We start from the raw sequence: 27936 nt of genomic DNA, 5'->3' as shown, positions 1-27936 counted from the left end.
GGGCGGAGGGCGGGGCGAGGGCCGGCGCGGGGCGGGGCCGGGGGCGGGGCGGCTGCGGCGCTGGGCCCGGGAGGAGGACCTTCGCAGTCCTCTCCCCTGGGCGCGCAGGTCGCGGGTGACCACCTGGGGCCCCCGCTGCCCGCACCGTGTGGGGGCCAGTGGTCGCGTGCTGTAGGGGGATCCCCGCACTGCGATTTTGGTGTCGTCCTTCTCTGGCTGGTCAGGGCGGAGTGTCCCCACTGCAGGGGACCGTTGGGGTCAGGCCCCACATGGGGGGTGGGGGTGGGTTCTGCAGGGGACCGTCTGGAGTCTCATCCTGTGCAGGGCTGGACGCAGCGTTGCGGTGGGGTGAGGGGCGGGCCACAGGCAGGTGGTGAGCTGGACCTGACGTGAGAGCCGCCAGGGGCACAGGGCAGAGGAGCCTGTGCCTGGCCAGGACCTGCAGGAGCTGGGGACCAGGGCAGGAGGCTGTCGGGGCATCCCAGAGTCCAGGATCAGGCCCTGCCCGGACTCACTCCCCTACGCATTCAACCACCCTGCATCCCTCATCAGCAAGCCTGGCCCAGCACCCCACTTGTGCCAGCCCCTCTGGAGGTCAGTGTCCAGCAGGTGACCCAGAGGCACAGAGGAGACAGGAGATTGTCCAGGGGTGGGGAGGAGACCGCTCCCAGGGCTTCAGGCTGGGCTGGGGGGTGTGGTGAGAGCGAGGGCTTTTGGAAAGGACTGGGTTAGGGCAGGATTTGGGTTAGGATTAGACAGATTCCACCCCCCAGGAAAGGGGAAGAAGCGTCCCGCCCTTTATTCAGGGCAGGGGTAGGGCCCATGCTAGGAGCTGTCTGGACAGGACTGGTCTTTAGAAAGGCCCAGGCCCCTGCCACCCGTGGGCCGCCCCTCACTGGGTGCTGACTCTGAGGGAGCAGGCCCACCCTTAGCTGTTGGTGGGCCCAACACGGAGCCCCAGCGAGCAGGTGTGTGAGGGGACAAGCCTTTGTTACCCGCCAGGGGCAAAGCCTGGTTTGTGTGTTCAGGAAGGGTGGGAGGTCAGGTGTGGTTGAGCCCTGGGGGGAGGAGAAGAACAGATCCCACAACCCATTCACGATTGCATGAATGTGTGAAACAGATTTGACTCCATAAAAAAATGGAAAACTCTATGTAGAAAACAAAGCATCAGAAAATAATTGTCAAGATGGGGAAAAGAAGGAAGTTCTCTAGTCTTTTCACGTCCTGATGCTCAGTGGGCTTTGCCCTCCTCTCCTTCCCCTCCTCCCTCTGTCCTGCTGTCCTGCCCAGAGGGTTTTGCTCTGTCTTGGAATGTGTTAAAAAGAAAACCAACAGGGGCGCCTGGGTGGCACAGCGGTTAAGCGTCTGCCTTCGGCTCAGGGCGTGATCCCGGCGTTATGGGATCGAGCCCCACATCAGGCTCCTCTGCTGTGGGCCTGCTTCTTCCTCTCCCACTCCCCCTGCTTGTGTTCCCTCTCTCGCTGGCTGTCTCTATCTCTGTCAAATAAACAAATAAAATCTTAAAAAAAAAAAAAGAAAAGAAAAAAGAAAACCAACAGGCCCCAAATGGAGCCACTTAGGCTAAGTCACCAAGCCAGGACTTCATCCCTGACCTAACCACACCCTCCCCCAGTTCCAATCTTCCCCAGAAATGTAGTCTTAACTGGCCAGTGAGGAATGCTCTGGAGGCCACCAAGGAGGTACCCTGTCCCTTGGGCCCTCTCCCTCCCCCAAAGGAAGAGGAGGGAATCTACAGGATCAGACCCCTGCTCTTCCCCCTCAGGGAAGGTGACCTTGCCTGAAACAGTCCTTTCTTTTGCTGATTGTCCTGCCTGGTGTCTGCCTATAATATCCCCACATTTTGCGTAGCTCCCCCAATGCCTGTCCTTGCTGGATGGGTTGCTGCCCTATCAGTGGACCGTTTCATAAAGCCCCTTAGATCTTGGAACTCACACAGTTGGATTTTATTTTGTAACAGATGCCTCCGCAGGTCTGACGTGCACTCTCCCTGCTTGCCCCGGCTCCTCGTGTGTTCACATTTTATAAATAGGAGGCTACACCCGGGGGGGATAAGCAAAGCCCACCCAAAGGAGAGCCAGCAAACCCGGTTATTCAGAACTGCCTGCAGCAACGCGGCCCCCCCAGCACTGGGGTTTGGCAGAGACTCGCAGCAGGCAGGGTGGGGGACAGCTTTGTCATGGAATAAAAGGAAGACTCCAGTGTGTTCCGTGGAGCCTGTGGGTGGGCTCACTACAGCTGGGCATCCTGCCGGATTGATCTCAGGGGCGCGTTTGTTTTTCTCCCGCTGTCCTCAGTTAGAAGGGGAGGGAAGCTGGCAGTCACGGCCGCCTCCTGACTGGTCCAGGCCTGGGGCCATGGAGGCCTGTGGACGGTTGTTGTCGAGGTTGTGGGTCAGAGTTCTCTGGTCCCATGTCCGTGGTCTGGCCGTTGACCCTGTGTGTAGACGGTCTCTCATGCTGTTTCTGAAGCCAGTGTTTCCTCCCGTCACGGGTCCTGTCCACACGGACGTTTGCCGGCAGCCTCAGAGAGCGGGCTCCGAAGCCAAATGCACGAATACAGATGCAGGCCCCCCTTCTACCGGCTGTGTGGCCTAGGACTAGCGGCCCAACACCTCTGGCCCTCTCTGTGGGGTAATACTCATAAGCAATCTCAAAGGGTTTTGAGTTCCTTTAAGTACTAAGTGAGTTAATCAGTATGAAATGTTTGGGACAGCATCTGAGCCCCAGGGCGAGCTGATAGTGTTATTGCTATGACTGTCTCTAATTAGCACACTAACGTAAATCTCTCCCATAATTAGCATTACTTTTTCCATCCAGAGGCCCTGGAAAAGGCTGACACTTATCTCTCATTCCTTGATGCTCTGGGTTCTCATCTTGCTGGAGCCGGAGAACAAGACCAAATATCATGTCTCCCCACCGAAAGCCCTGGAGGCCCTGCGGGGCCTGAGCTCCGTGAAGCCCCGCCCGTAAAGTCTCCGACTGTCCCAGCATGCAGAAGGCAAGGGGCTTTTGTTTTGAGTGTCTCAGGGTTCCTTCTTCCTCAGCAAGATGCTCAGCGACTTTGCTCCCCCTTCGTGCTCTTGGGCCGGTGATCCCCACGCCCGGCCCGGAGCTAATCAGTCGGTGCTTGTGTTTCCTCAGGCAAAAAATTGTCTTCAGAATTTACTGCTAATTAAAGGGTAGCTCAAGAAACACTTAAAAAAAAGAAAGGAAAAACAAAAAGAAAAGGAAAGATGGAACATTTACACAACTAAGCACGTACCGGTTACCAGCTCATCTTCACTAGGAAGGGAAGTAACAGTGAAGGTGACCCTAACACCAGGTGTCGCATGCGGGCACACCAGTGTCCTGCCTCCCGCATTAGGGTCCCTCACAGGCCTGGCCACCTGCGGGCGCGACACGCCAAGTGGACCATGGCTTTACATCTGATCCAGGGCCCTTGAAGCGAGCCGGCACGGCCGAGGCAGCTCTGCACCCCTCTGGAAGGGCGGGGGGAGCTGCAAAAATTGGGACGAGTCAAAAGAGGGGACAGATGTCGAATCTTAAGAGGCCCTTGTTGTAAACTAACGCAGGCAAAGGGCTTCCTAAGTGCAGAAGCCTCAACAGAATCAAGGGGACGCCCTGGACCGGGCAGGGGGCAGTGGGCTCTTTGGGTACACCCGGTGCACGTGCCCTGGGGGCGCCAGTGGTTCTCCCTGTGTCTCCTACTGGCCTGTGTCCTTGCCGGGCTCCCCTGCAAGGCAGACGGGCGGCGTTGGGTGCGTTCCTCACCGTTGTTCCTGTCGCACACGAGGCAATAAGTAAGTATTTGATTCTCACGCACTTCTGTAAATCCAAACAAAGCCACAGTTGGAGCAATCAGTACCAGAAATTAAGGAAAATTCTTGGAGAGAAAATTTATAAAAATTTCTGTCCAGGAATTTAGAAGCACCTCAATGCCCCGCCCCTGTCCATAACAAGGGGCTGTGCCCTTGGGAGGAAGGGCTTCTCGAAGGGCATTTCCCCATTTCCCTGCTGTCTGTTCCCCCAGCTGCTTGTTGAAATGCCGGTTTGCAGCCTCCCTCTGGAGACTCCGGTTCACGGGGCCTCGGTGAGGCCCTGGTGCCATGGGAGCTCTTGGCAGTAGCCATCCTGAGGGTGGGATGTAGGCATTTAATAACTTTGCTCCCTGTGACCTTCTGCATTTTTCTAAAGTTTTATTTAAACAACTCTTGTTTTTAGAAAAAATAATTGTTTTATTTTGGAATGCTGCGTATTCTTGAGAAGTTAATAATGTCACGGGAAAATGCTAGGTATGTTATTGAAAAGCAGTTTCAAAACTGTCAATATAATGTGATTAAAATAATTAATATATTAATAAATTAATGTGTAATCAATAAAAAACCTTATACACAGAAGAAAACGAGCAGATATGTGCCAACTTGTTCCTTCAGACCATGAGGCTAGGTCTGGCTCCTTCCTCTAACTTTTCTTACTTCCCTAATTTTCCTATTTCCCTAATTTTCTATTATAAAAAATTGAGAGCGTGAACACAAGGAAGAAGCCTACGTGTGCTCCGTGAGTGAATGAGTTTGAATCTGGAGAGAAGGTCTGCAGGCAGCAGCCCGGGGCTCGGGTGAGGAGGGTGGGGCCCCCTGGGCGGCACCGGGGACGTGGTCCTGGCGAGGAACGAGGGCCCTCACAGCCTCCCGGGCACCGTGGCTCAGCCTGCGGGTACCCTTGGCCTTGTCTCTTACAGGCTGTGGGCGGGGGCAGAAGTGTAACCTGCGAGCCTCTTTGCTCACCTACAGATGGCAAAAATCATACATCCCTGCAGCACTGTTTTAGGGTTTACTAAAGGTGGGTGTATAGTCTTAGGGGCAAGTAGCCGTTCATGAGATGGCGGTGCTGTTGCTGATTTTATTTTCCTTACCCTTTCTGCAGTGGGATCCATAGTGTCTCCCTGAAAGTCATGTGCACCCAGAACCCGGGAAGGGGACGTTAATTTGGAAATAGGGTCTTGGCAGCTGTCATTAATTAAGAGAGGTCACTAGTGGATCAGGGTGGGCCCTAAATCCAATGACTGGTATCCTTATAAGAAAAGCAGAAGATACAGAGAGCAGGGCAGGAAGGACAGCATGTGAAGATACAGTGACACGGGGGAGGAGGCCACATGATGAGGGGGCAGAGATTGCTGCATCGCAGCCCTAAGCCAAGGCCTGCCAGGAGCCTGGGAGAGGCAGGAAGGGGCCTCCCCTAGAGCCAGCGGACACAGGATCCAGAAACAGAGATTTTTCTACCTTCTAGAAAAATAAAACACAAGCAGGACAAGGATAAGTGGGTCTACATGACAGTGTATGGAAATCCGATGGTCCTAATTATTTGTGGAATAAATAAGCGTACTTCTCTTGCTACTCTGTACCTAGTGAGTTGTCCACAGCTGTCCTTCACTCTGTCACCACCTGACGCCGTCCTGGGCGTGGGGGGATACACACACACACACGGCTCTGCCTTCGTGGGGCAGACACGATGGGGTGATGTGTGTGCAAGGTGAAAAAGACACCCATTCCCAAAATTCCTGCCAGACTTTTTTTTTTCTAATACTTAAAACTTTATACTGAAGTAATTTTAGGTTCCGAAGATAGTATCGTTTCTGTAAGCTAAATGTGGGCACGGCACATGAGCAGAAACGGCAGTTTCCAGAAGCAGGACGGTCTTGCTTTACAACAGGTGAGCTGGCCCACACAGCTGACTCACTCACCAGTGTCCCGGGAAAGTCATCTTTCTGGCCCGGGCTCCTCCCACACTGCTGAGCAGTCAGCTTCTCAGTCTTTGTCTTTCAGGACCTTGATCCTTTTAAAGAGTACAGATCATCTTCTTTGAGGACTGATTCTCTTTGGGGCTTGGGCGATATTTCCTCATGATCAGGTTGAGTTTTATCATAAAGGAACGTGGGGAGCAGGGGCACTGACGGGGATCTCAAAGACAAGGCGGCTGTCCTTCAGCTGGCTCATTCACGAAGCAGTGCACGATGCCTGAGTAGTGGGGCCAGAAGTCAGGCTTTTGGTTGAAACAAAGTCTATGCGCCGTCATGCTGACTTAGACGGAAATCTAAACTGGCTCCCCTTGTCTATCAGGCCTTTAGAGAGGTTGGTTTTTTCTTCTCACCGCGGTGATGCTGTGTCCTTTAGCTGCATCTTACTGAGGGTACCTGGTACCCGTGTGTCTTCCCACTGGTGAGGCTGACTTCCCCTTTGAATAGAGTACTGTCTGCCAGGTTTCTCCACCGTAGAGTTACTACTTTCCTATTGTAACCAGTAAGTACCTTCGAGGCTCTGTAAATATCATATTTCCTATCATACTTTTGCCACTAATTTTAGTATCCATTGCTGGTTCTTGCCTGCAATGCACACCAGACTTTGAAAAGTTTCCTCAAGAGGGGTAATTTTGCATTCATAATAGAGCACATTTATTCATTTATTTGTTTAAAGATTATTTATTTATTTGACAGAGAGACAGCCAGCAAGAGAGGGAGTGGGAGAGGAAGAAGCAGGCTCCCAGCGGAGCAGCCCTATGTGGGGCTCGATCCCAGGACTCTGGGATCACGCCCTGAGCCGAAGGCAGACGCTTAACGACTGAGCCAACCAGATGCCCCTATTCATTTATTTTTAAAAAGATTTATTAATTTGAGAGAGAGAGAGGGAGAGAGCAAGTGCAAGCAAGCATGGGGGTAAGGGGCAGAGGGAGATGGAGAATCTCAAGCAGAGTCCCCACTGAGAGTGGAGCCCAACACCAGGCTTGATCCCAGGACCCCGAGATCATGACCCGAGCTGAAATCAAGAGTCAGACGCCCGACTGAGCCCCCCAGGTGCCCTGCACATTTTCGTAAATTAGTTGATTTATTTATTGGTGGGCAGCAAAGCAGTGTTTGAGTGATAGGAGAGTACGAAGCTCCCAAAGAAGGAGGGGACCCGAGAGGGTTGACCTGCACATTTATTTTTAGGTATGTTGGATATGATGCAACTCTTTCATTAGCTGCTAGCGTCCAATATCTGTTATACTGTAAAGCATATTTTTAAAGTATATGTTGGTGCATTTCATTGAGTTATTTTGACGAAATTTCATGTCACAAATCCACTATGTGTTTATTAAAATTGCTTTTTAAAAATTTTATTTATGTATTTGACAGAGAGAGAGAGAGAACACAAGCAGGGGGAGAGGCAGAGGGAGAAGCAGGCTCCCCACTGGGCAAGGAGCCTGATGTGGGGCTCCATCCCAGGACCCTGGAATCATCACCTGCAGCAGCCCCTGGCGAGAGCTTATGCTAAGGATATAATAGGAAAACATGTTTGTGACCTTGCAGGCTTTTCAGAGCACAGCCGCAGGGAACGCCCGGCTTACACAGCAGGTGGGAATGCCCAGCTCGCTCAGGGCAGAACGCTGCCCCAACTGAAACTTGATTGCTCTTGACAATAGCCTGCGGGGTCCATAGAAACATGTTTAAGAATCGGCCTCACTTGCTGAACGTTAGATCATCTAATCCCGTGACCTTCCCCGTGACGTACTACTAGTCACTAGGATGTACTTCGGATTATTCCCTTGATTGTCTTTGATTGTTTATTGCCAATAAATACGCAAGGTTGCAGCTGTTCCGGGCGATCGCACTCTTGGCGGTGGCTCGCCTGGCGGTCATCCCCTGCACCCACGCTCTCTTTCGCAAGCTAACCTGTCTGCGCCTCGTCCCTCTCCTGAATCAACGCCGTGATGCTGCGGGCGGTGTCGCAGCAATGACCTGAGCCGAAGGCAGGCGCTTCACCGACTGAGCCACCCAGGCGACCCACACTGCTCTTTTCTTAGGCTTGGTTGTCTTCTGTCTTCTTTTTCCTGCTTTAGGACTGTTCCCAGCTCATCACGCTGCCCTTTGAACAGTGCACAAGTGTGTCTCTTCATTGCCGGACCTGACCTTGTTCATAGGGTCACTATTTATAGATGGCACCTGAACAGTTGCTGAGAGCTCATTCTGATTCTAAACCCAGTTTCTAGGGGCACCTGGATGGCTCAGTCGGTGAAGCGTCTGCCTTCAGCTCAGGTCATGATCTCGGGGTCCTGGGATGGAGCCCACGTCAGGCTCCCTGCTCAGCGGGGAGTCTGCTTCTCCGTCTGACCCTCCCCCCTTGTGCTCTCTCTCTCAAATAAATAAAATCTTAAAAAAAAAAAAAAACCGGGGGCGCCTGGGTGGCTCAGTCGTAAAGCGTCTGCCTTCAGCTCAGGGCGTGATCCCGGCGTTCTGGGATCGAGCCCCACATCAGGCTCCTCCGCTGGGAGCCTGCTTCTTCCTCTCCCACTCCCCCTGCTTGTGTTCCCTCTTTCGCTTGCTGTCTCCCTCTCTGTCAAATAAATAAATAAAATCTTAAAAAAAAATAAAACCAGTTTCTAAATTGTTTCTCAACTTTTTGTCATGAAAATCTCCAAAAACAGAGGAAGTTGGAAAAACAGGGCAACACCTGTGCTCCTGCCCCTAGGTCAACCTTTGCTAACATTTTGCCATATTTGCTTATTTACTGTGTGTGATTATTTAACTTCCAGACATCGGGACACTTCACTATCAACACTCTGCAGTTATTTCCTAAAAGTAAGGAAATTCTTCCACATCTGGTATTGGCAAACTACCGTCCGTGGGCCAGATCCATAATTCCTGTTCTGGGTTTGTTTTTGTTTTTGTTTTTGAGTAAGCTCTATGCCCAACATGGGGCTTGAACTCATGACCCCAAGATCAAGGGTTGAGAGCTCCACCGACTGAGCCAGCCGGGCCCCCCACATACCACCTGGTTTTGAAAATAAAGTTTTACTGGCACACAGCTACGCTCATCATTTATTGTCTATGGCTGCTCTTGCCCACAGTAGCAGTTGTTTGGCCCATAACTCTGAAAATATTCACCGTCTTACCCGTGTAGAAAAGAGTTGACTTAGTCCTGACTGCTCTCCCTAGAATCTCATTCTACATAAACCCCACTGTCACACCCTAGAAAAGAAACAATTATCCTGGACTATAATCTACACATAGTCTGTATGAAGCTTTCTCAATTATTTCCAAAATGACTTTTTAGCTTTTTCTTTGAACCAGGGTTCAATCAAGATTTGTATGTTGCATTCCCTCCTCCTTTATATATTCATTCATTCAGTCCTTGTTTATGACATGAACTTTGCGAAGACATCAGGACAGCTGTCTGCAAACTGTCCCAGACCTGGGTTCATGGTTTTCTCATGCACTGTGGGTAGCCTTCCCATACATCCTGAGAGCAGGGGTGCAGACCTAGAGGCTGGGCGAAGTTCGGACGGGACTGGCCCACATGGGATGCTGGTGTGAGCCAGCGCTCTTGCTCCACTGTAGATGCCAACGGTCACTTCGTATCGCACTTTCTTGAGACACCGACAATGGCCAGACCGTTGTAATCACCGGACCGGAAAAGCCCCGATAGCAACGGAACGCCTGGAAGACCACATGCCACACGTCCCTTCCCCGCCCACGATCGTGGGCTGAGCGCATACAGAACCCCACCGTGATCACGCACTCTCTGCCCGCTCTCTTGCACGTAGCCCCTGACCCTCTCTCTAGAAAACTCTCCGCATCCATCTTGCGGGGGGCGGAGAGGTCGGCCACCTCCGCCGGCTGCCGGCACCCAAACTAAATCCCTCCCTTTCTGTTTCCCAGACCCTCCTCTCTTGCGTTATCGGCTTCTCCTCGGAGGAGTTCGTCCGAGTTTGTCCGGCTTCTCCTGGTCCAGGCCCCTCGAGTCCCGGGAGGCAGCGGTCGGCCGGCCGGCGCCAGGGCTTCCGTTCCTTCCCCGAGTCAGCGGCTGTGACAAACGCTTCAGTAGCACCGGGGCACGGGTGAGGGCGCCCCGGCCGTGGCGGGCCGCTTGGGGCGCGGTGAAACCCGCCCGCGCCACCCTGTCCCTCCGTCGTGGCGTCTTCGGATGACTTTCGCGGAATGAACGGCTCATGGGGGGCCGCACAGGGTCCTTCTCCGCTGCTAGCACTCCTGCCCTGCTGGCGTCCTGTGCTGAGAGCCATCCCTCACCGGCCGGGGTGAACTACAGTCCCCGAACAGTCAGGCGCACGCTTAATGGCCGGTCTTAATCACTAGTGTCCAGAGAGAACGGACACGAGCACAACCAGCCGACGACGCCATTACCGAGCCCGGCCGCTAGGCGGCGCTGCCCGAGGACCGGGAGAAGCCGTCGCGGGCGTGTGACGTATCGCTCCCGTGCGCGAGACCGCCGCGCCCGCGTGACGTCACGCGCACGCCCAGCCGAGGCCGGCGCAGTCTTGTGACGTCGCATGCGCGCTCAGGTGGAAAGACGTGGTCGTGGAAACCCAGGGGTCCGCGGCGTTCGCCATGGTTCCGCGCGCGCAGCTCCCACCAGAGATCCAGCTGGCCCAGCGCCTGGCCGGAAACGAGCAGGTGACCCGGGACCGGGCAGTGAAGAGACTCCGGAAATACATCGTCGCCAGGACTCAGCGGGCCGCAGGTTGGCGCGGGGCTGGCGGGGCTGGCGGGGCCGGGGCGCCTTGTGGTGCCGGGACACTTTGCGGGGCCGGGCCGGGCTGGGGGCGCAGGGCGGCCAGAGGTCGGCGGAGGCGCTGGTTGTCGGGGGGTGGTGGTGGAGCCTCCGAACCACATGGGTCCTCCACGTGGTCAGGCCCGTGCGCGTGGGTCCTACGAGGGTGCCTCCCACAGCCCCATCCCCTGCTCCAGGAGCCCTTGGCGCTGCCTCCCTTCCCCTCCCCCCCACAGTCCTCCGGGGGCCGGCATCCTCTTCTGACCGTATACCCTGCTTTCCCTGCTACCCGCCGTTTGGGCACTCGGAGCAGCATTTGTTGCTGTTGGCAGTTTTCTCTTCGTGTAATTAGTGGGTTGTGGTCTGAGTTACACGGCAGCGGAGGCTCCGCCGGGGCAGAGGACATGCTTCTAGTTAACTGGTCACCCTGACGCTGGTTCTGAAAGTGTGGCCCCCATGAGCAGCATCACCATCACCCGGACATCTGTTAGAAATACAAGTTATGAGTCCCATTCCAGCCATAATGAGTCAGAAACTCTGGCGGTTGGGCCAGCAGCCTGTTTTAAGAAACCATCCAGGTGATTCCCATCCTGGTGCTGAAGTCTGAGAACCATTGCTTCCGGAACAGCGTGCCAGACACATAGTTAGGACCTCCGTAAATATTTCAAGTGATTTTATATGCCTGTGTGTCTTACTAGTTTGAATGAGTTACTTTCCTTTTAAAATGTGAAGCATATAATAGAAAAGTGCACAAACCCCAGAGTGTAAAGCTGAGTGAGTTATCACCAGCAAATCCGTGCAATGTTCAGTGTCCAAAAGTGAAAAATGGTGACTTGGATATGGATACTTGCAGATTCTTCGTGTTGATTGAATAATGCAATGGCCCTTTCCTGGGGGAATACTTACAGCCACAGGCCCAGCATGTTCTGAGTTGAGAGGGTAGAGGAGAGGGAGGGGAGGGCCTCCAGGAGAGGGGAGGGTCAGGTATGTTTCCAGTGAGAGCACTTTGATCTAATTCAGGCACTCACGTTTCTGTGGCTTTGCTCCTGGCACTGAGCGGTTGGGTTTGCTTTGTCTGAGTGGTGCTGTTTTTGGCGCAGGTGGTTTCACCCATGACGAGCTGCTGAAGGTCTGGAAAGGACTGTTTTATTGCATGTGGATGCAGGACAAGCCGCTCCTCCAGGTGAGCGTATGAGGAGGCAGCGGAAGCAGCGGGAGCAGGAGCATCCATGGGGGACAGATGGGCACATGGTTGACCCTCGCTTTAACGTAGCCAAAGACACTGAGCGGAGTTTTATAGGTTCGACACTTCACTTGTTTGTGGTCGGAGTGCTGAGGCCTCTCGTGAGAGTGTGTGTCGTGCTGCTGAGGTGAGCACAGTCATGATGGGTGATTGCTGGCACGAGTGTGTGTCCGAGGTGGCAGACAGCGCTGACATGGGGGAAACTGAGGCACAGAGCCCAGGTCTGCTGAGAAAAGGGTTTCTCCTGCTAGCTTTTTTTAAAAACTATTTTTCTAAAAACTAGACTATTTTTTAGAGCAGTTTTAGGCTCAAGAGCTCTTGTGCATCCCCTTCCCCCCCATGTGCACAGCTCCCCCCACCAGAGCCGTATGTCCGTTACAGGTGATGAACCTGCCTGACACAGACTGTCCCCCAGAGTCCATAGTGGATGTGAGGGTTCACCCTTAGTGTGTGCGTTCTTTGGGTTTGGACAAGTGTGCGGTGACACGCATCCGCTAGGACAGGGTCTTACAGTGCGGTTTCACTGCCCTAAGCGGCTCGCTTTTCTTTTTTTTTTTAAGATTTAATTAATTTATTTAGAAAGCTTGCGTGGGGCGGAGCAGAGGGAGAAGGAGAGAGAATCCCAAGCAGACTCCACACAGTGTGGAGCCCGACGCAGGGCTTGCTCTCATGACCCTGAGATCATGACCTGAGCCAAAACCAAGAGTTAGACTCCCAGCTGCCTGAGCCACCCAGGCGTCCTGGTTGCTGGTATTTTAAAAACAGTGTTGTCAGAGTGAATTGTTTACCTTTTTTCCAAATCATCTGGGTGCTGAGGGTCCTTATTTAAAATGCAGACTCGCGTGCTCTATTGGATGCTTACGAAGGGGAGGCTCTGGGATTGTCTGTTCAGCAAGTGCCCTAGGGGGTGCTTGGCACAGTGACACAGGCAGGCGGCGAGTACTTTCTGGGGGTCTGGTAGGTCTCTTCCGGCTGGTCAGGTGGCCCCATCTCTCCTGTGCTCTCCACTGACTGAGCCTCCGGTGCTCGAGGCTCAGCCTGGTCGGGGGGCAGTGGCTGCCCTTGCTTGTGGTGCGCTTCTGTTGGTTCTGGCTGCGGGGAGGCCTTTCGCAACAGTGCAGCTTGCAGACCTGAAGCACGCTGGGTAGAAAGGCCGGTGGGAGCTGGTTCTCGTGATCAAGTGGAGATGTAGCGTGGTTGTCTTTCTGCTGTTGCTTCTTGTTGTAAGACCATGTTTCTTCAGGGTCTGAGAGAGGTTTTTTTTTGTTTTGTTTTTTTTTTTACCGTTTATTACCCAGGAGGAACTAGGGAGGACCATTTCCCAGCTCATCCATGCTTTTCAGACCACAGAGGCACGTGAGTACCCGCGCCCAGGGAAGCCCTTTGGGAAGGGCGAAACTGCCGGGAGTTGGCTACCAGACGGGGAAGGCTTGCCTTCCAAGACCTAGAGCAAGAGGGAAGTCCCTGTCCTGGCTGGCATCTGCGGGCGCTGATGGGTGAAATGCTGTACTAAGTGTCCAGCAGTATTGTTTATCCATTGTGGACCCAGCTAGAGGCTGAAGGACCAGTATCTTACGTTTTAAAATGAAAATGGAAATCTAGTGCGGTTTTGCCAAGTTGCTGGACCGAGTCACCTGATGTCAGCGTTCCCTCAGTGTGCTTCCCCAACCCATTTGTTTTCATCCTGCCGCAGATCCGTAGTTCTCAACCCTGCTGCCTGTGATCACTTGGGCATCTTATCTTTAGTCACCTTTATATTTAGGTGAATCAAGCTCTGGGGGTAGAGCCCAGGCATCTCCCTCCGACATTCACGGTGGGGGGCAGCCACGGTGGGCCAGTGCCCCTGGCATACATGGCTGTGGCTGTTGCTGGTGAGGCCCTGGTTGCCCCCGGTGGTAGGGTTTAGTTTAGTTACAGTTAAGTAGGTGGCGTAGTCACGATCGGGAACAGTAGCCACTGTCTCAATTTGGGAGTATGTCGTTAATATCTGAGTCATTAGTGGAGGTCCGTCTGCCGTAATTTTTACCTTCTGGGAACCTGCAGAGAGTTCCGTGCTCAGCAGGCGGCCAGGTGTAAAGCAGTCACCAGTGACAGTTGAATAGGTTAGTGAACTCGGGCTTGCCCGTTATTGAACCATCTGACCAGCCCTTTGCTGTTGGAGAAATTTGTAACAGGAGATCACAGAGGCCCTGTTTGTTTCCCAGGGTCCAGGCGTGGGCAGGGCTGGTTCCCCAAGGCCTCTCTCTGGGGCATGCAGACGCCATCTTCTCCCATGTCCTCACAGGCTCATCTCATCTCTCTGCGTGGGTCTGTGTCCTCATCTCTTATAAGGATACCGGTCACACTGGTGGAGGGCCCACACCAGTGTCCTTGTTTTACCTAATTACCTCTTTAAAGACCTCATCTTCAAATATAGTCTTATTTGAAGTCCTAGGCTTAGGGCTTTGACATGAGTTTGGGGACACAGGTTAGCCTGTAGCACTGTGTGTTTGACCTAGTGTTATCGGATCGGGTTGTGGATGTAGTGGGGCCAGGTGTGGGGGTCAGGCAGGGTCCCCAGCCCGAGCCAGGAGGGGAGAGGTGCCCTGGGCAGCTGCTTCTCTCGCTGGTGGCTTTGCCGGCTCTTTGTGTCTGGTCTTCAGAGAGCCTGGCTGCACATTAAGGTTACTTTGTTTTTCTTTCTGAGGTTTGTCCCCGCCCCATCTCTAAGCCCAGTTTATAACACCCCTCCCCTTTTTTAAAGATTATTTATTTATTTGACAGAGAGAGAGACAGCCAGCGAGAGAAGGAACACAGCAGGGGGAGTGGGAGAGGGAGAAGCAGACTCCCCACTGAGCAGGGAGCCCGATGCCCGGCTTGATCCCAGGACCCTGGGATCATGCCCTGAGCCGAAGGCAGACGCTTAATGACTGAGCCACCCAGGCGCCCCTGTAACACCCCTTCTGAGTTCAGCAGACTGGGCTGAGGACCCCGGAGGTTGGCCTCACGTGATGTCCGGAGCAAGTTTCTCCGTATTCTCTCATCTCACTTCCCAGCGCAGCTTCCCTGTTCCCCTATGATTCTCTCTGGCCTTTTTTCCTCCTTCAGAGCACCTGTTCCTTCAGACATTCTGGCAAACCATGAACCGCGAGTGGACGGGCATCGACAGACTGCGCCTGGATAAGTTCTACATGGTGAGGGGGCCGCGCGTCCTGTGCTGGGCTCTGGCGTGCTGGCGGCGGCGGGCGCGGGGCAGGACTGGGGGAGCTGGGGGCACGGCCGGAGCGATGTGGCCTCTGAGCTTCTCCTGCCATGGCAGGGCCGTGCCCCTGAGGACTGTGACCCGTAAGTCTCGAGGGCTGTGAGGGGAGCCGGGCGTTGCCTGGGGCGCACGGCATTCGCCCCGTCTCTGAGGGCTGGCGAGTGCGCAGAGAGCTGAGCGTTGAGACAGCACACAGTTTTCGGTGCAGAGGAGGAGGATTAAAATGGCCCGTCTGGGGGGGATCGGCGCTGCAGCCTTGCACCCCTGCTGGAGAAGGCACGAGCCCGTGAGTGCTGGCAAACCTGCATGGAGTTCATGCCCTAGTCGTAGACCCTCGGTCCACCTGTGGGGTGCCTAGCCTGGGAAGGTGCTTTCTTCTGGGTGAGGACGGCTCGTAGAATTGCTGTATGTAGAATCCCCTTTTTCTTTCTGACGCCGCGTTCCTGAGAATTCAGGTTACTGACTTGCCCTCAGAAACGCAGGAAAACTGGAGATTACAGACTCCGTATCCCCACCCCACATTTGACTGCACTCCTGTTCCTGCATCGGTGTTCACTGGGGCTTAGGATAGTGTTGCTGTCTGAGAGCAGGTGACCCAACGGGGCATTGGTTGGTCTCATTGAGGACGGCTGCCTTTGGGGCTGCAGTTACTCGTGATCTGCCACTGGGGTCACCTCCTAGCTCAGACGTGGTCCAGGATTATGTGGACACTGTGTGTGTCGGAAGTCAAGGTGAGGACCAGCTAGTGGGTGCGGCACGGAGCTCAGGAAGGGAGGAGGATGGACGCTAAAGCATTTGGGGCTGGGGGCAGGGGCCAGGCTGTGCACTTTCGCAAAGTATGGGTTTACCAGACGGGAGTTCCCCTGAGGTGTAGTTGCTGCATGCTTGGTAAGATGGCCTCCGTTGCTTTGTGGAGCCCGTGTGACTGCACCCAGCAGCACAGCCCCCTGGAGAGGCCAAGCCTCTGGCGGCTGCAGGCACTGGGAGTGGTGTCACCTGGACCCCTCGTGTCCCGTGCACACTGGAAGGCCAGGAAACCCATCCCCGTGTGCATCCTCTGTCACTTTACACGCCTGGGCCGCTCTGGGGGGATGCTGTTTCACATCTGGACGGTAGGAAAACCGGCTGGAGAAGCTGTGAGCTGTTGTCGAGGGGAAGCAGGCAGTCGTGGGGCAGGAGGCGGGATTTCTCGTAAAGGACGAGCGTTGAAGGGGGGAGTTTGCCCTCCTGGGGATGAGAGAGAAAGCAAACACTTTTGCTCTCTGTTGAAGAGAGAAGTCCTTCGGAGCACTCAGAGGAGCCTCCCCTGAGGGGCTCAGCCTCTCCCAGGGGACAGGCACTTTGGTCCCTGTTCCTGCTCCTGGAGTGAGGACCGGTGCATTTGGCTTTCGTTTATGGCACAGCAGTTGCTCCCCGATGTGTCTGCTGTGAGCCAGAATTCCTGGTGCCCCCAGCCTGGGGGCAGCGACACGTTCGCTGGTGTCCTGGCCACCAACAGCTCTGGAGGGCTGGCTCTGTGCTCTGGTCTGCAGAGATGACTGGGGGCAGAGGGGGTTCTGGGGAGGTCGGGGCTGTACCCCACTAACGAGGGTCTCCGTTTGTGCCACAGCTCATGCGGATGGTCCTGAATGAGTCCTTGAAGGCCCTGAAGACGCAGGGGTGGGAAGAAAGGTTGGTACTCGTGGCGCATCCCGAGAGCAGCTGCTTGGCATGGGCAAGCCCATCATCTTGTCACTGGGGGGTTGGGGTCACACGTCTCTCTCTTAGTTGTCATAAAGATGTGTCAGCCTTTACATTAAGGGTGACCTGATGGTGCTTAAAATGAAGGCGTTTTTAGAATTCTAGTTTGTGCGCGTGTTCCCAGAATGAGTGTTTTCGACCTTGATGGTGGGTTCTTACTGTGAGTCCTAATTGAGTTCTCTTGTTATCGTAATACTGTTTTTCAGTGTAATTGACGCACAGCAAAGGTGCTTGCCTTTGTTTTGTTTTGTTTTGTTTTTTGTATTACATGGCGTACTCAGCTCTCTTATCAGTGGTATTTGCTTTGGTTCTAGAAATAGCTAATTCATCCAGACTTGTTACTTTTGACAGAGGTACTTGTGACGGGGGTAGTCCATGTCCCCCAAATTAAGAAGCCTGCGTTTTGTGGCCAGCCTTGGGCTTCCCCTCGCCCTAGGCCGGTGGGGCTCTGCCGAACCCGAGCTCCTCCTCCAGCCTCTGGGGACCCCGGGAGCCTGCTGGGGTGGGGCCGGCTGAGCTGCAGCTGGTGGTGGTGGCAGCCAGCTTCTGTATGACCGGGAGGCAGGCTGAGATCACGGCTCCAAATGGGGTTCTGAGTTCACCTTTTAAAGTTTTTAAAATGAAAGTTTCATTTCTTTACAGTTTTTTCTAATTATGCGAGTTACACATTCCCAGTGTAAGGAATTCAGGAAGCTTTTATGAAACGTTGAAAGAAAAGCAGCGCGAGCCCCCAGCGGATGGCGATGTCTCCAAACGGGGCCGCGTTCCGCGTGCGTGCAGGGTGTGCGGCGGCGGCGGCAACACGCTGTTCGCAGGCTGCTTTTTTATTTTACTGACGACACGTCCAAGGCGCCCTGCGTGTCCGCGCCTTACCGGGTAGTTTTGGAGGTGGGGCAAGGGGGGGAGAGACTTGGAAACGGTATGTTTTGCATGGTTTCGTAATGAAATGTACGCTAGACCGGCTTCTCTCCAGTCTGTGGGTGTGGCCGCCTGAGCCACCGCCGACCTAGCTGCTGGGGCCGGGCCAGCGCGATCCCGCGGGGGGCGGTCTTGGGGGGGGGCAAGCTTATGTCCTTGCCCTTGACCCGCTTTCGTCCCCACATCACACAGGTCAGCAGGAGTGTCCTGTAGTCCCCGGGGTTCTTCTGAGTTTAGAGTTAGTAAAAGTGACTTCACGTTTAGGGCAAGGTGCTGGTGCCGGATTTTCACCTTTATTCCCCCCGAGGTGCCGAGGCCACGGGCCTCACTGTATCAGGACGTAGGATTTGGGTCCCTGTCGGTGGCTAGTGCGTGAGCGGAGCCGGAGGCTGAAGCCGTGTTTTCTTTCTGCTCACTCTTTCGGTTTATTATTACAAGAGCAGTTCTGTCCTCGCTGCCGGTAAGAGACGCAGGGAGATCCTTTTGAAGAAGCTGGTGGCCTCTGATTGGCCCGCGCCCTCTGTTCCTATAGCCTGTCCCCATTCCCGCCCAGCCGGCCAGCCGTGCTTGGTTGGTAGGTGTTTGTTACTGTCACTGGCCTGGGAGGAGGGCTCCCTTTTCCGGAGCGGCACACAGCATCCTTTCCCTTCCGTGGCCTGTGAATCCCCAGTGCGGCCGCGCAGCCACCTCCCCCCACCCTGGGGCTCGTTGCGGAAGGCACGTTCTAGAGTTCAGGTGTGTTAATCAGCACCCCATGCACGCAGACCAGCAAAGACGGGTCGCCAGAGCTCTCTGACCTCGGAGCCCCGGGCCTCTGAGACCACTGAAACCAGCACGCTCGGGGGAGGGCAGACACGGCCGGCCCGGGGCCATGCGCTCCGTGCAGTGGGACGGGGGAAGCAGCTCTTCCCCGTCTCCTTTCTTTGCCTTTGCTCTGCCCTGGTGTGCCCTCCTGGGCCGTTCCCCGCGAGGACAGGGAGACGCAAGACGCGGTAGTGCAGCCTCTTGTCACACAGGCCTTTCTCCTTCCACTTGTGGGCCAAGCCACAGGAGGGAAGGCCTGTGTGACTGTGTACACACCCGGCCCTTTGTAGCCGAGATGCAGTCTTGCCGCGTGTGCTGGTGCCGACAGTGCTCACGGAGCTGGCGTCATGCATCCTTTGTGCTGGAACACACCCCGATGACCAGGTCGCCTCCTGGGCGGGTGGGGCGCTGGCCTGTGATGGTGTTCCTGTCAGAGCTCCCCGGTAGGAGAGGACATGCTGTGGCTGCTTGCCGTACCGGCCTCTTGCCTTCCTCAGGCGGATCGAGCAGCTGCTGGAGCTGCTGACGACGGAGATCCTGCACCCCGACAGCCAGGCCCCCAGCGGGGTGAAGAGCCACTTCCTTGAGATCTTCCTGGAGGAGCTGAGCAAAGTGGGCGCCGCCGAGGTGAGGGCAGTGGGCTGCGGGCGGCGGCTGAGCCCCCCCCACCCCGTGCTCACATACGAGGGACTGAGGCAGCTCCCCCTCCTTTCTCCGTAGCTGACGGCAGAGCAGAACATCAAGTTCATCGAGCCCTTCTGCACGATCGCTGCTCGGACTCCAGAGTAAGTGGCAGGCGGCTTCCTCCGGCCTGCTGCTGCTTTCTCACTGGGTTCTCGGGATGACTGTCTGTGGGAAATCGCTGTTCCCTCTCGGTTAGAGAGGAGGAGTTGCATGTGTGTGACAGGGTCACCGGAGGGGCCGCTGCCGGGGCGGGGGTGTGATGGGCGCCCCCAGCCTGACGGGCCGGCTTCGGTGCCTGCTGCCCCGCAGCTCCCTGGTTTTACATAACATCACTCGGGGCATCTTTGAAGCGATCGTGGAACAGGCCCCGTTTGCCATCGAAGACCTCATGAATGAATTGGACGCGCAGGAGGGGGACGAGGATGGCATGTCGGAGGATGGTGACCTCGAGGGGGACGTGCCGTCCAAGGAGCCAGGTGAAGGGCAGGGTCAGCGCAGCTGTGGGAGGGCACCCGTCTGGCCCAGCAAGCTGCTGTGCTTGCAGGGGTCCCTGCATTCGCCTCTCGTCTGTTCCCCTTGTTCTCAGCCTGCCCCCGGCATCCGTCCTTGGCCCGGCAGCCAGGGCGTGGCTTCTCTCTCCTGGTCCTCACCCCCCGGCCTCCAGTTCCCAGGATGCCGTCCTGATTCCCTGGCTCTTTAGTGACCTACCGTTCCTCCCCAGTGCCTGTGCCCAGCTCACCCCTCCTCTCTGGTCCCGACCCTGTCACTGGGCCCATCTGGACCTTCCCGCTGCTACCCTGTCGCCCCGGCACAGGAGGTGCCCGCTGGGCGGGGGCAGTGAGTGAGCTGATGGACAGAGCCTGCCACGGGAAACGTGCCACGGGAAACGTGCCACGGGAAACGTGCCATGGGTGGTGTCCCCACTGAAGGCCTTTGGGGTCAGGGCCTGGGCTCCCGAATGGTCTGTTGACAGTCTTGATGCTAATGTGGATCCTTGTGGGATATGGGTTGATTTCACGTGGCCCGTGGTCTGGGTTGTGTCCCGTGGCTGCAGGGGTGCGTCTTCCACTGGTTTCAGGACTCTTCCTGCCTCCCACTCTTCTTTTTTTTTTTTTTGGTGGTAAAATATGCGTTATGTAGAGTTTACTACGTTAACCTTTTTTTTTTTTTTTTTTAAGACACATTCTTTCAGTGTCGTGATCAGACTGTTGCATTTAACAAAACAGCATGGGTGGGAAAAGAATCTACATTAAAACCTCTTGTTGGAATGCTTTACGCTTGCTACAGAACAGAAACTAAAATACTCTGTTGTACTGTTAGTCACAAATCCAGGCCTCGAGTTCTTTGCCCACACATACAAGTGCTGTCTAGAATGTGTTCTTTTTGCAGCCGCTTGGCCCTGCCACCACGGTGCATGGCTGAGGTCCCAGGTCTCTTGTAAGCTGTAGCCTCCCTGGCTCCCCCCATGGCTCCCCCCTGTGGCTCCTCCCTGTGCCTCCCCCCTGTGGCTCCCCCCGTGGCTCCTCCCTGTGGCTCCCCCCTGTGGCTCCCCCCATGGCTCCTTCCTGTGGCTCCCCCATGGCTCCTCCCTGTGGCTCCCCACCGTGGTCCCCCCGTGGCTCCTTCCTGTGGCTCCCCATGGCTCCTCCCTGTGGCTCCCCCCGTGGTCCCCCCGTGGCTCCTCCCTGTGGCTGCTCCCTGTGGCTCCCCCCTGTGGCTCCCCTATGCCCTCCCTGTGGCTCATCCCTGTGGCTCCTCCCATGGCTCCCCTCCGTGGCTCCCCCGGCCCTCCTCCTCAGCTCTGCGTCCTGGCAGTGATGAGAAGCTCCTGCCACTGCCATAGCTCTGCTGCCACCTTGGTTTTGTGGTGGCAAAGTAATTGGACCCACACCACGGGCAGGGCCCGAGCTCCTGCCTCCAAACTTCCCTCCTTTCATGGGTCCAGAACTGAAGATGGCTGGAACTGCCAAAGTCCTTACAGCTTTCGCCAGCTGCAGTGTTGCTCCCGTTGTTACCACATCTGTTAGAGCCGGCCCCGCAGCCGCCACCTCCACCTTGACTGCCACCAGAGCCACTCACCCACGGAAGTGCCCTCCACGACCAAAGTTGTCATTCTCACCAAACTGCCTCCACGGCCACCACTGAAGTTTCCAGAATCACTTTGACCTCTGTGGCTGGAGGAGGCACTCTCCATGTCTTGCTAAGATAGGGCTTTCCTTACGTCACAGCTGTGGCTGTTCACAGTCTGGTATTTCTTCTTCTTCTTTTTTTTTTTTTTTTAAAGATTTTATTTATTTATTGGACAGAGATAGAGACAGCCAGCGAGAGAGGGAACACAAGCAGGGGGAGTGGGAGAGGAAGAAGCAGGCTCATAGCAGAGGAGCCTGATGTGGGTCTGGATCCCAGAACGCCGGGATCACGCCCTGAGCTGAAGGCAGAGGCTTAGTGACTGAACCTCCCAGGCGCCCCCACAGTCTGGTATTTCTGAATGACAGTCCTGTCTGTGTAGACGCGGTCATCAGGTGTTCAAGAGCTGAGCCTGTCTTCCTGCCGTTGCCTCACTCAGTCGTGTCAGTCTTCCCACAGTGTTCGAGATCGTCCTTGAGGGTGTTCTTCGTGTCGTCTGTAATGCCACCAGCGGAAGTCTATTTCACAGTTGAACGGGCACCAGGCCTAAGAATCTTCTCTTGAGACAGCCGCTGGTGCCACGACTCTTCGTCCCCATTTGTGGCCTTGCATTCGTGGCCGCATCTGCCGCCACCTCAGGGTGTAGGTGACAAAACCCAAAGCCTCTGGGGCGCTTGGTGCTTGGATCGCTCATGACCTCAGCGTCCGACAGCGCTTCCCGTGGCTCAGAATGGCTCCTCAGCCTCTCAGGGCTTGTTTGAAAGCTCAGACGTCCGGTGAAGAGCTTGCGCGGCGGTCCAGGCTCTGGGAGACTCTGACTTAGGACGACGGTGGGCCGGGGGACTTGAACGATGCTTCCTTGGCGGCGTTCATGGGCAGGAGAGACGGTGACCATGTTGAAGCGTTAAGTGCATTCACGAGCTTGTGTAGCCGCCACCACCATTCATCTCCAGAACTTTCCATCTTTTCATACTGAAACTCTGTCCCTGTTAAACACTGTCGTCCCCCTCCACCCAACCCCCTGGCACCCTACCTGCTCTCTGTCCCTGTGGATCTGACTGCTCTGGGTCCCTCCTGGGAGTGGGTCACGCAGTGCTTGTCCTTCTGTGACTGGCTTATTCCACTGAGCATGGTGTCCTCAAGGGTCATCCCTGTCTCAGCACGTGTCCCTTTTTTCCTCGTTTTAAGGTTGAGTAACATCGTACCGTATGTAAGGACGGGTTATGCTTATCTGCTCACCCACCCAGGGACCCTTGGGTGCTTCCGTGGTTTGGCTCTTGTGAGTGATGCTGCAGTGAGCTTGGGTGACAAATATCTCTTGGAGACCCTGCTTCAGTTCTCTGGGGCAAACACCCAGAAGTAGGATTACGGGGTCACACATAATTCTTTTTTTAATTTTTTGAGCCCCCCCCCATGCTGTTTCCGCAGCAGCTGCATCAGTTTGCGTACCCATCAGCAGTGTGCAGGGTACCAGCGTCCTGTTCGTTGCCAGGAGCCACCCCCATGGGTATGGGGGGTATCTCACTGTGGTTGGGTCTGTATGACCCGATGACCAGGGACATGGAGCGTCTTCATGCACCCGTGGGCCGTCCGTGCCTCTTTCTGGGGACACGTCCGTTCAAGTCATTTGCTTTTAGGCGAGTCGTGTGCTACTAAGTGCTAGGCGCGCGCTCTCTGCGTCCTGGGCTCGTGCCCTGTCACGTCTGTGATTTGCAAATATCTCCCCCCCATTATGTGGGCTGCCTTTTGGAAAGTGGCTTTTGATGCACTGAAGTTTGAATTTTCTTAAAGTTCCGTTGGTTTGTTCTCCAGTCATGTGTATCTTCAGTGTCCCACCTAAGAAGTCATTGGTGTGATCGCTCTCGTGAAGTTCTTGCTGTTTTTTCTTTTCTTTTTTTTAAGATTTTATTTATTTGAGAGGGCATAAGTGAGGGAAGGGACAGAGGGAGAGGGAGAAGCAGGATTCCCACTGAGCAGGGAGCCCAACATGGGGCTCGATCCCAGGACCCTGGAACCATGACCTGAGCCGAAGGCAGACGCTTTACCGACTGAGCCTTCCAGGTGCTCCTGCTCTCTGTTTTTGTTTTTTGTTTTTTTTTTAAGAGTTTTATTATTTCAGTTCTTACACATAGGTCTTTTGGCTCCTTCACGTTAAATTTGTATGTGGGTGAAGGGCCCTGTTTCATTCTCTTGCCTGTGGATGTCCAGTTTTCCCGGCACCATTTGTTGAAGAAACTGTCCTTCCCCCAGTGAATGGTCCTAAAGCCCTTATTGAAAGGTCATGTGACCCTATAGATTCAGGGGTTCATTTTTCCTGCTGCCAACTCTGACACCCCTGCTGAAGGGTGCTCCTAGGTGGTAGTGTTCACACACACACCCCTACCCCCCATGCCCCTAGTATTCCATCTGGGCATCCTGCTCCCCTTGCCCATCCTGTCCCTCAGCCCGAGTCACCCCCACGCAGGCAGATCTAGGAGTCTGGTGGTGGCCCCACTGTGCCTGCCTGTGGCCCTGCCGTCCTCATTGTCTGTGGCACTCGCCTGCCTGTTGGCCAGAACTGTTCTGTAGGCAGTGACATCAAACCCCGAATGATTGGAAACACTGTCTGCAGTCCCTTGATCCAGGCCTGCCCTGTGGCTGGACCTAGCTCCCCTTCCTTGATTATGGAATTTCTGACACTACATTGGCTTCGTAAGATATCCACTCATAATTCCACTGTAAAGACGACTGCTCAGGCCCACCTCCTCCAGGATGTCTCTTTCAGTGGCACCTCGCCCCTCCGTGTGAGGCTGCCCATACCCTGCCCCAGCCTACACCTGTTCCTGTGCCCAGGTCATGGACCCTGGCACGCACGATTCTTGGTTCCCAGTTGTTTGTGTTGGGGTCCTCTGCACACTGGGTGTGCATCTTTGAGTTCACGGGGACCCTTCTGTTCCAGGCTCCCTCCGTGGGGCTGCACCCGACAGATGCGAGGAGCCGCCAGGAGATGGTGAGGACAGCGTGGGCCCCGTCCTCCAGGTGGGTGGCCTGGGCTTGTGGGCCTGGCTCTGCTTCTGAAGTCTGGGAGGGCAGGCATTCCGGCCGCCTCACGTACAGGGGCCGGGAGTCGTTGAAACCAGGACTGGGGGCTGGCTGACGGGGCTTGGGCTTCGCTGCCGGTCAGCTGCCTTTTGTGTGCTCCCTGCTCGCCCGTGGAGCAGGGGTCAGGTGAGATGGCGCCACAGAGAGATCGCCTCGGGTCCCGCTCGGGGTCAGAGCCCAGGAGAAACAGAATACTTACTAAGAAGTTGTGAATGTTGATGACTTGTTAAAGCAGTAAGAATTAGGTGTATTGGCTTAAACAGCATCTGTCGAAATTAATGCGATTTGTGTTCTTTTTCCCTCTTTCGACGTGGCTGCTGGGGGTGTAGTTGCAGAGGCTGGCGTGGGTGGTCCCCTCACGTGGTGGCAGCCCTGGGGAGCGTGTTCTCTGTCTCATGTGTTGTACACAGTGTTTGCAGAGGGGACTCGGGAGGACATCCAGGTGTGTCCTTGTGACCTGACCAGAGGGTCTGCGCCCGGTCCACGTGCTGTCTTTGCTTGCTGCACGTTCCCGGAGCACCAGGGAGGTGACTGCCGTCTCTCTTTGTGCCACAGTTTGACTACGAGGCCATCGCCAGCAGACTGTTCGCGGTGGCCAGTCAGCAGGGCACCCCTTCCCAGAACCGGAAGCGCCTTTACAAAGTGATCCGGAAGTAAGTTGCCCTGAAGGTGGCTGGCGCCGCCCTCCCCCCCCCTTGGAGTTGCCCTTGCTCTGTCCCAGCTGTCTCAGGGGGCCTCTGTCCCACCCTCAGAGCGCAGGTGGAGGGGCGTCACCGAGGGTGGCCCGCGGGCAGCCGACGGGAGGGCCGCGTCCCCCTCGAGCAGAAGCTACGGTCATGGTGAGCGCCTGTCTCTCCTTTCAGGTTGCAGGACCTTGCGGAAGGTGAGCGTCTCCTGCTGAGACCCTGGCCCGGGATGCTGTCCTCCTGGGCACACTGCGCCCGCGGTCGCCCTCCCAGCAGGACTAGTCGCGGCAGAGGCGGGGCTTTGTCTCCAGGAGAGGGGGCCTGAGGGGTTCTGCAGCTCGTCCTCGCCCCGCTCAGTGGCTCTCGGATCCCGGTGTGTGCCGGAATCCCTGGGAGGCCAGGGCGGCCCGAGAACCTGCATGTCTCTTGAGTTCCCTGGCCTGCCCCGTAGCTGGTCTCCGGTGCAGCAGACCTGGGCGCTTCCCCGTGCGCCCGGTGCAGCCGGTAATAAGGCGTAAGAGCGAAAACGGGCCTCTCCCCCGTTCACTGTGAGAGGGTTTAGATGTAGAGCAGGGTCGGGGGTCTGCGGTGAATGCTCGCACGGCCGCCACCTTGGCTCTGCCATCGGTGTCTTACTGTCCTTGTGTTGTCGTGTGTCCTTCCTCCCTCCATACTGCTGAGTACGTCGTGCTCCTCGTGAGCTCAGGCTTGGTGTTTGTGGGTAACGTTTTCACGCGGTGATGCGCGTGAATACCGTGTACGTGCGGTAGGGTTTCCACACACTGACCGCCATTGACGCGGAGTGCGCCGCCGTCGGTCCCCTCTCAGCCTAAGCTTTTTAGGGAATGAGCGCTGTAGCGTGACCGCTCCGGGGCCTGGCTCTGGCTGGTGCCTCACCTCCCACACGGTCTGGAGCCGGTGGCAGCTGTGCGGGCCTGCGCACGGGGCTTTCTGGCACGCAGTGTGTGGAGATGGTGCCTGCGTGGTCTGCGTGGCCCTGGACGTGCACCCCGAAAACACCTCAGCCTGCCCTCAGCCTCCTGATGGCCTGCCTTGGTCCCTAGGCCTCTTCCCAGAAGATGACATGCCGGAAAAAGCCTTCAGGAAGCTGCAGGAAGATGGGCAGGAGAGGAGGACAAAGAAGCGTTTGCCCAAATCCAGGTCACAAAACCAGCCAGGTAGGATTGGTGGTGTCTGCCGGTGATGGGGCTTTGGACCTGTTGTCTGTGTCCCTTGCACGGACTGTGGTTAAGCCCCTGCTGGGGGCTGCTCTGTGCTCCTCTTGCACCCTGTGTCCTGCGGCCACTGCCCCAGTGGGGCCTGGAGCTGCCTGTTGCCGTGGAGATGGGCTCTGCTGTCTGTGTCCCTTGCACGGACTGTGGTTAGGCCCCTGCTGGGGGCTGCTCTGTGCTCCTCTTGTGCCCCATGTCCTGCGGCCACTGCCCCAGTGGGGCCTGGAGCTGCCTGTTGCTGTGGAGATGGGCTCTGTGCCCAGGATGGGCCAGACACAGGCGGCTGGGAAGGGCTCTAGAAGAGGGCCAGCTGGTGGCCCCACCCCAGGCTGAGAGCCCTCCCGTGTTCACCCATGTGTGCTAAATGGTCTTGGGTGCTAGGCTCTGCCCTTTGAAGGGTCTCCTGATTCGCCCCAGTTCTGCTCCTGCGTGGGTCGCCTCTGGCCGTGTTGGCTTCCGCCTGGGCCATCACTGCGGTCACTGGCCTGTCTCGTGGCTCTGTCGTGCACCAGGTTGGGTCCACTCTAGCCTGGGTTGGAGCCCGCCCACCCCCGAGTCACACCTTTGCAGCCTTCTTTCTCCTGAGTCTGCCTGCCCGCTGGTTTTCCTGAGGCCTGCCTCTGGTCATCCTGTCCGGCCAGGAGCCAGCATTGTCTCACATTATTATAATGTGGATGGCCGTGGACTCCACACCGGCAGGACCCTCTGGTTGGCTGTGGTGGGTCTGCTCCTGAAGCTGTTGGGTTCTCTTGTGTGCCCTTTGTGCGGCCCTGGAGCCAGCATCTTCAGTCAGAATGGAAGTGGGGTAACCAGGCCCTCCCGGTGCCTCGTTCATGTGACCTTGCTGTTTTAGGGAAAGGCGGGAAGGAGGACTCACGTCCAGACCCGAGCTCCGGATCTGAGAGGAGGATAAGGCGGCGGCGGTGGCGGGGCTCAGGGCCTGAGCCCACTGGGCCCCAGGAGCAGCTCAGGGGCCCAGGTGGGAGAGGGGCTCGAAAGAAGAGGCGACAGCTTCGGGCAGGGGCCAGAATGAAGGTGGCCGGTTGCCAGGAACCGCAGAGCAAGCAGCGGCCGCCGCAGCGCCGGAAGTGACCCCACAGGCCCAGCACGTGCAGGGAGGCGCCTTCCCCATGGCTCCTCCGTTTTGTGCCAAGTTGAGCTAGGGAACAGGACCCTAGGGCCCTGCTCCCAAGACTGTGGACATGGACACCCACAGCTCCCTGATGTACCGTGTTGACAGAGGGTCAGACCCCTTGCTCAGTGCCTGTGCCCCAGAGAGTGTGGATGCCATGCTGACCTTGGTCAGGCCAGGAAGCCCCCTGAGAACCAGCACTGCCTGGCAGACAGCCCTCCCTGGGCCGGGGATTGGCCACACACGGGGGATGTCTGTGAATAAAATGCTGTGTAGTTCTTAAGAACGAGGTCCTGCTTCTGGTGCATCGATGCTGGAGGATTTCCAGCGGTGTGAATTGACAGGTGCTGGTTCCCGAGGAGGGTTTATATCTTCTAGCCATTGTGTAGGAAGAACTGTTGATTCACATCTCAAAATTCGGGAGAGGGTAACAAGAGTTAGCTGTGGTTGTCTGGATGTGCTCTTCATAAACTGTGTTTGGAGCTGA

General features: G+C 56.0%; 2 protein-coding genes across 4 annotated transcripts in view; one reads left to right on the top strand and one right to left on the bottom strand.

Annotated features, from left to right (window-relative positions):
- CSTB (cystatin B) overlaps positions 1 to 10342 on the bottom strand; it is a 14140-nt gene extending 3798 nt beyond the window's left edge. The window contains exon 1 of the mRNA XM_034652961.1: positions 10195 to 10342. Coding sequence (XP_034508852.1) covers positions 10195 to 10342 — 148 coding nt within the window. The remainder of the gene's footprint in view (positions 1 to 10194) is intronic.
- RRP1 (ribosomal RNA processing 1) lies at positions 9752 to 27729 on the top strand. Of its 3 annotated transcripts, XM_011237283.3 has the most exons (13): positions 9755 to 10531; positions 11662 to 11744; positions 13103 to 13160; positions 14892 to 14977; positions 16655 to 16716; positions 19005 to 19134; positions 19228 to 19292; positions 19501 to 19667; positions 24257 to 24336; positions 24955 to 25052; positions 25263 to 25282; positions 26150 to 26263; positions 27171 to 27729. In XM_011237283.3, exons 1-13 carry the CDS (start codon positions 10399 to 10401, stop codon positions 27407 to 27409), a joined length of 1335 nt encoding a protein of 444 aa, XP_011235585.1. In that variant the 5' UTR covers positions 9755 to 10398; the 3' UTR covers positions 27410 to 27729. The 3 variants fall into 3 exon arrangements, with proteins under 3 accessions (XP_034510822.1, XP_019665508.1, XP_011235585.1); XM_019809949.2 differs by lacking the exons at positions 11662 to 11744; positions 13103 to 13160 and having other exon boundaries at positions 9753 to 10531; XM_034654931.1 differs by lacking the exons at positions 11662 to 11744; positions 13103 to 13160; positions 14892 to 14977; positions 16655 to 16716 and having other exon boundaries at positions 9752 to 10531.
- The last annotated feature ends 207 nt before the right edge of the window (positions 27730 to 27936 follow it).

This window comes from Ailuropoda melanoleuca, chromosome 1 (assembly GCF_002007445.2).
Source record: "Ailuropoda melanoleuca isolate Jingjing chromosome 1, ASM200744v2, whole genome shotgun sequence".
In the NCBI taxonomy this organism is placed as follows: domain Eukaryota; kingdom Metazoa; phylum Chordata; class Mammalia; order Carnivora; family Ursidae; genus Ailuropoda; species Ailuropoda melanoleuca.
This window is presented reverse-complemented; position numbering and strand designations above follow the sequence as displayed.

Coding starts and splice junctions, on each gene's coding strand:
- RRP1 (XM_011237283.3), top strand. CDS start 10,399: ATGGTTCCGCGCGCGCAGCTCCCACCAGAGATCCAGCTGGCCCAGCGC. Junction 19,293..19,500: donor ATCGCTGCTCGGACTCCAGA/GTAAGTGGCAGG, acceptor GCTGCCCCGCAG/CTCCCTGGTTTTACATAACA. Junction 26,264..27,170: donor CAGGTCACAAAACCAGCCAG/GTAGGATTGGTG, acceptor TTGCTGTTTTAG/GGAAAGGCGGGAAGGAGGAC.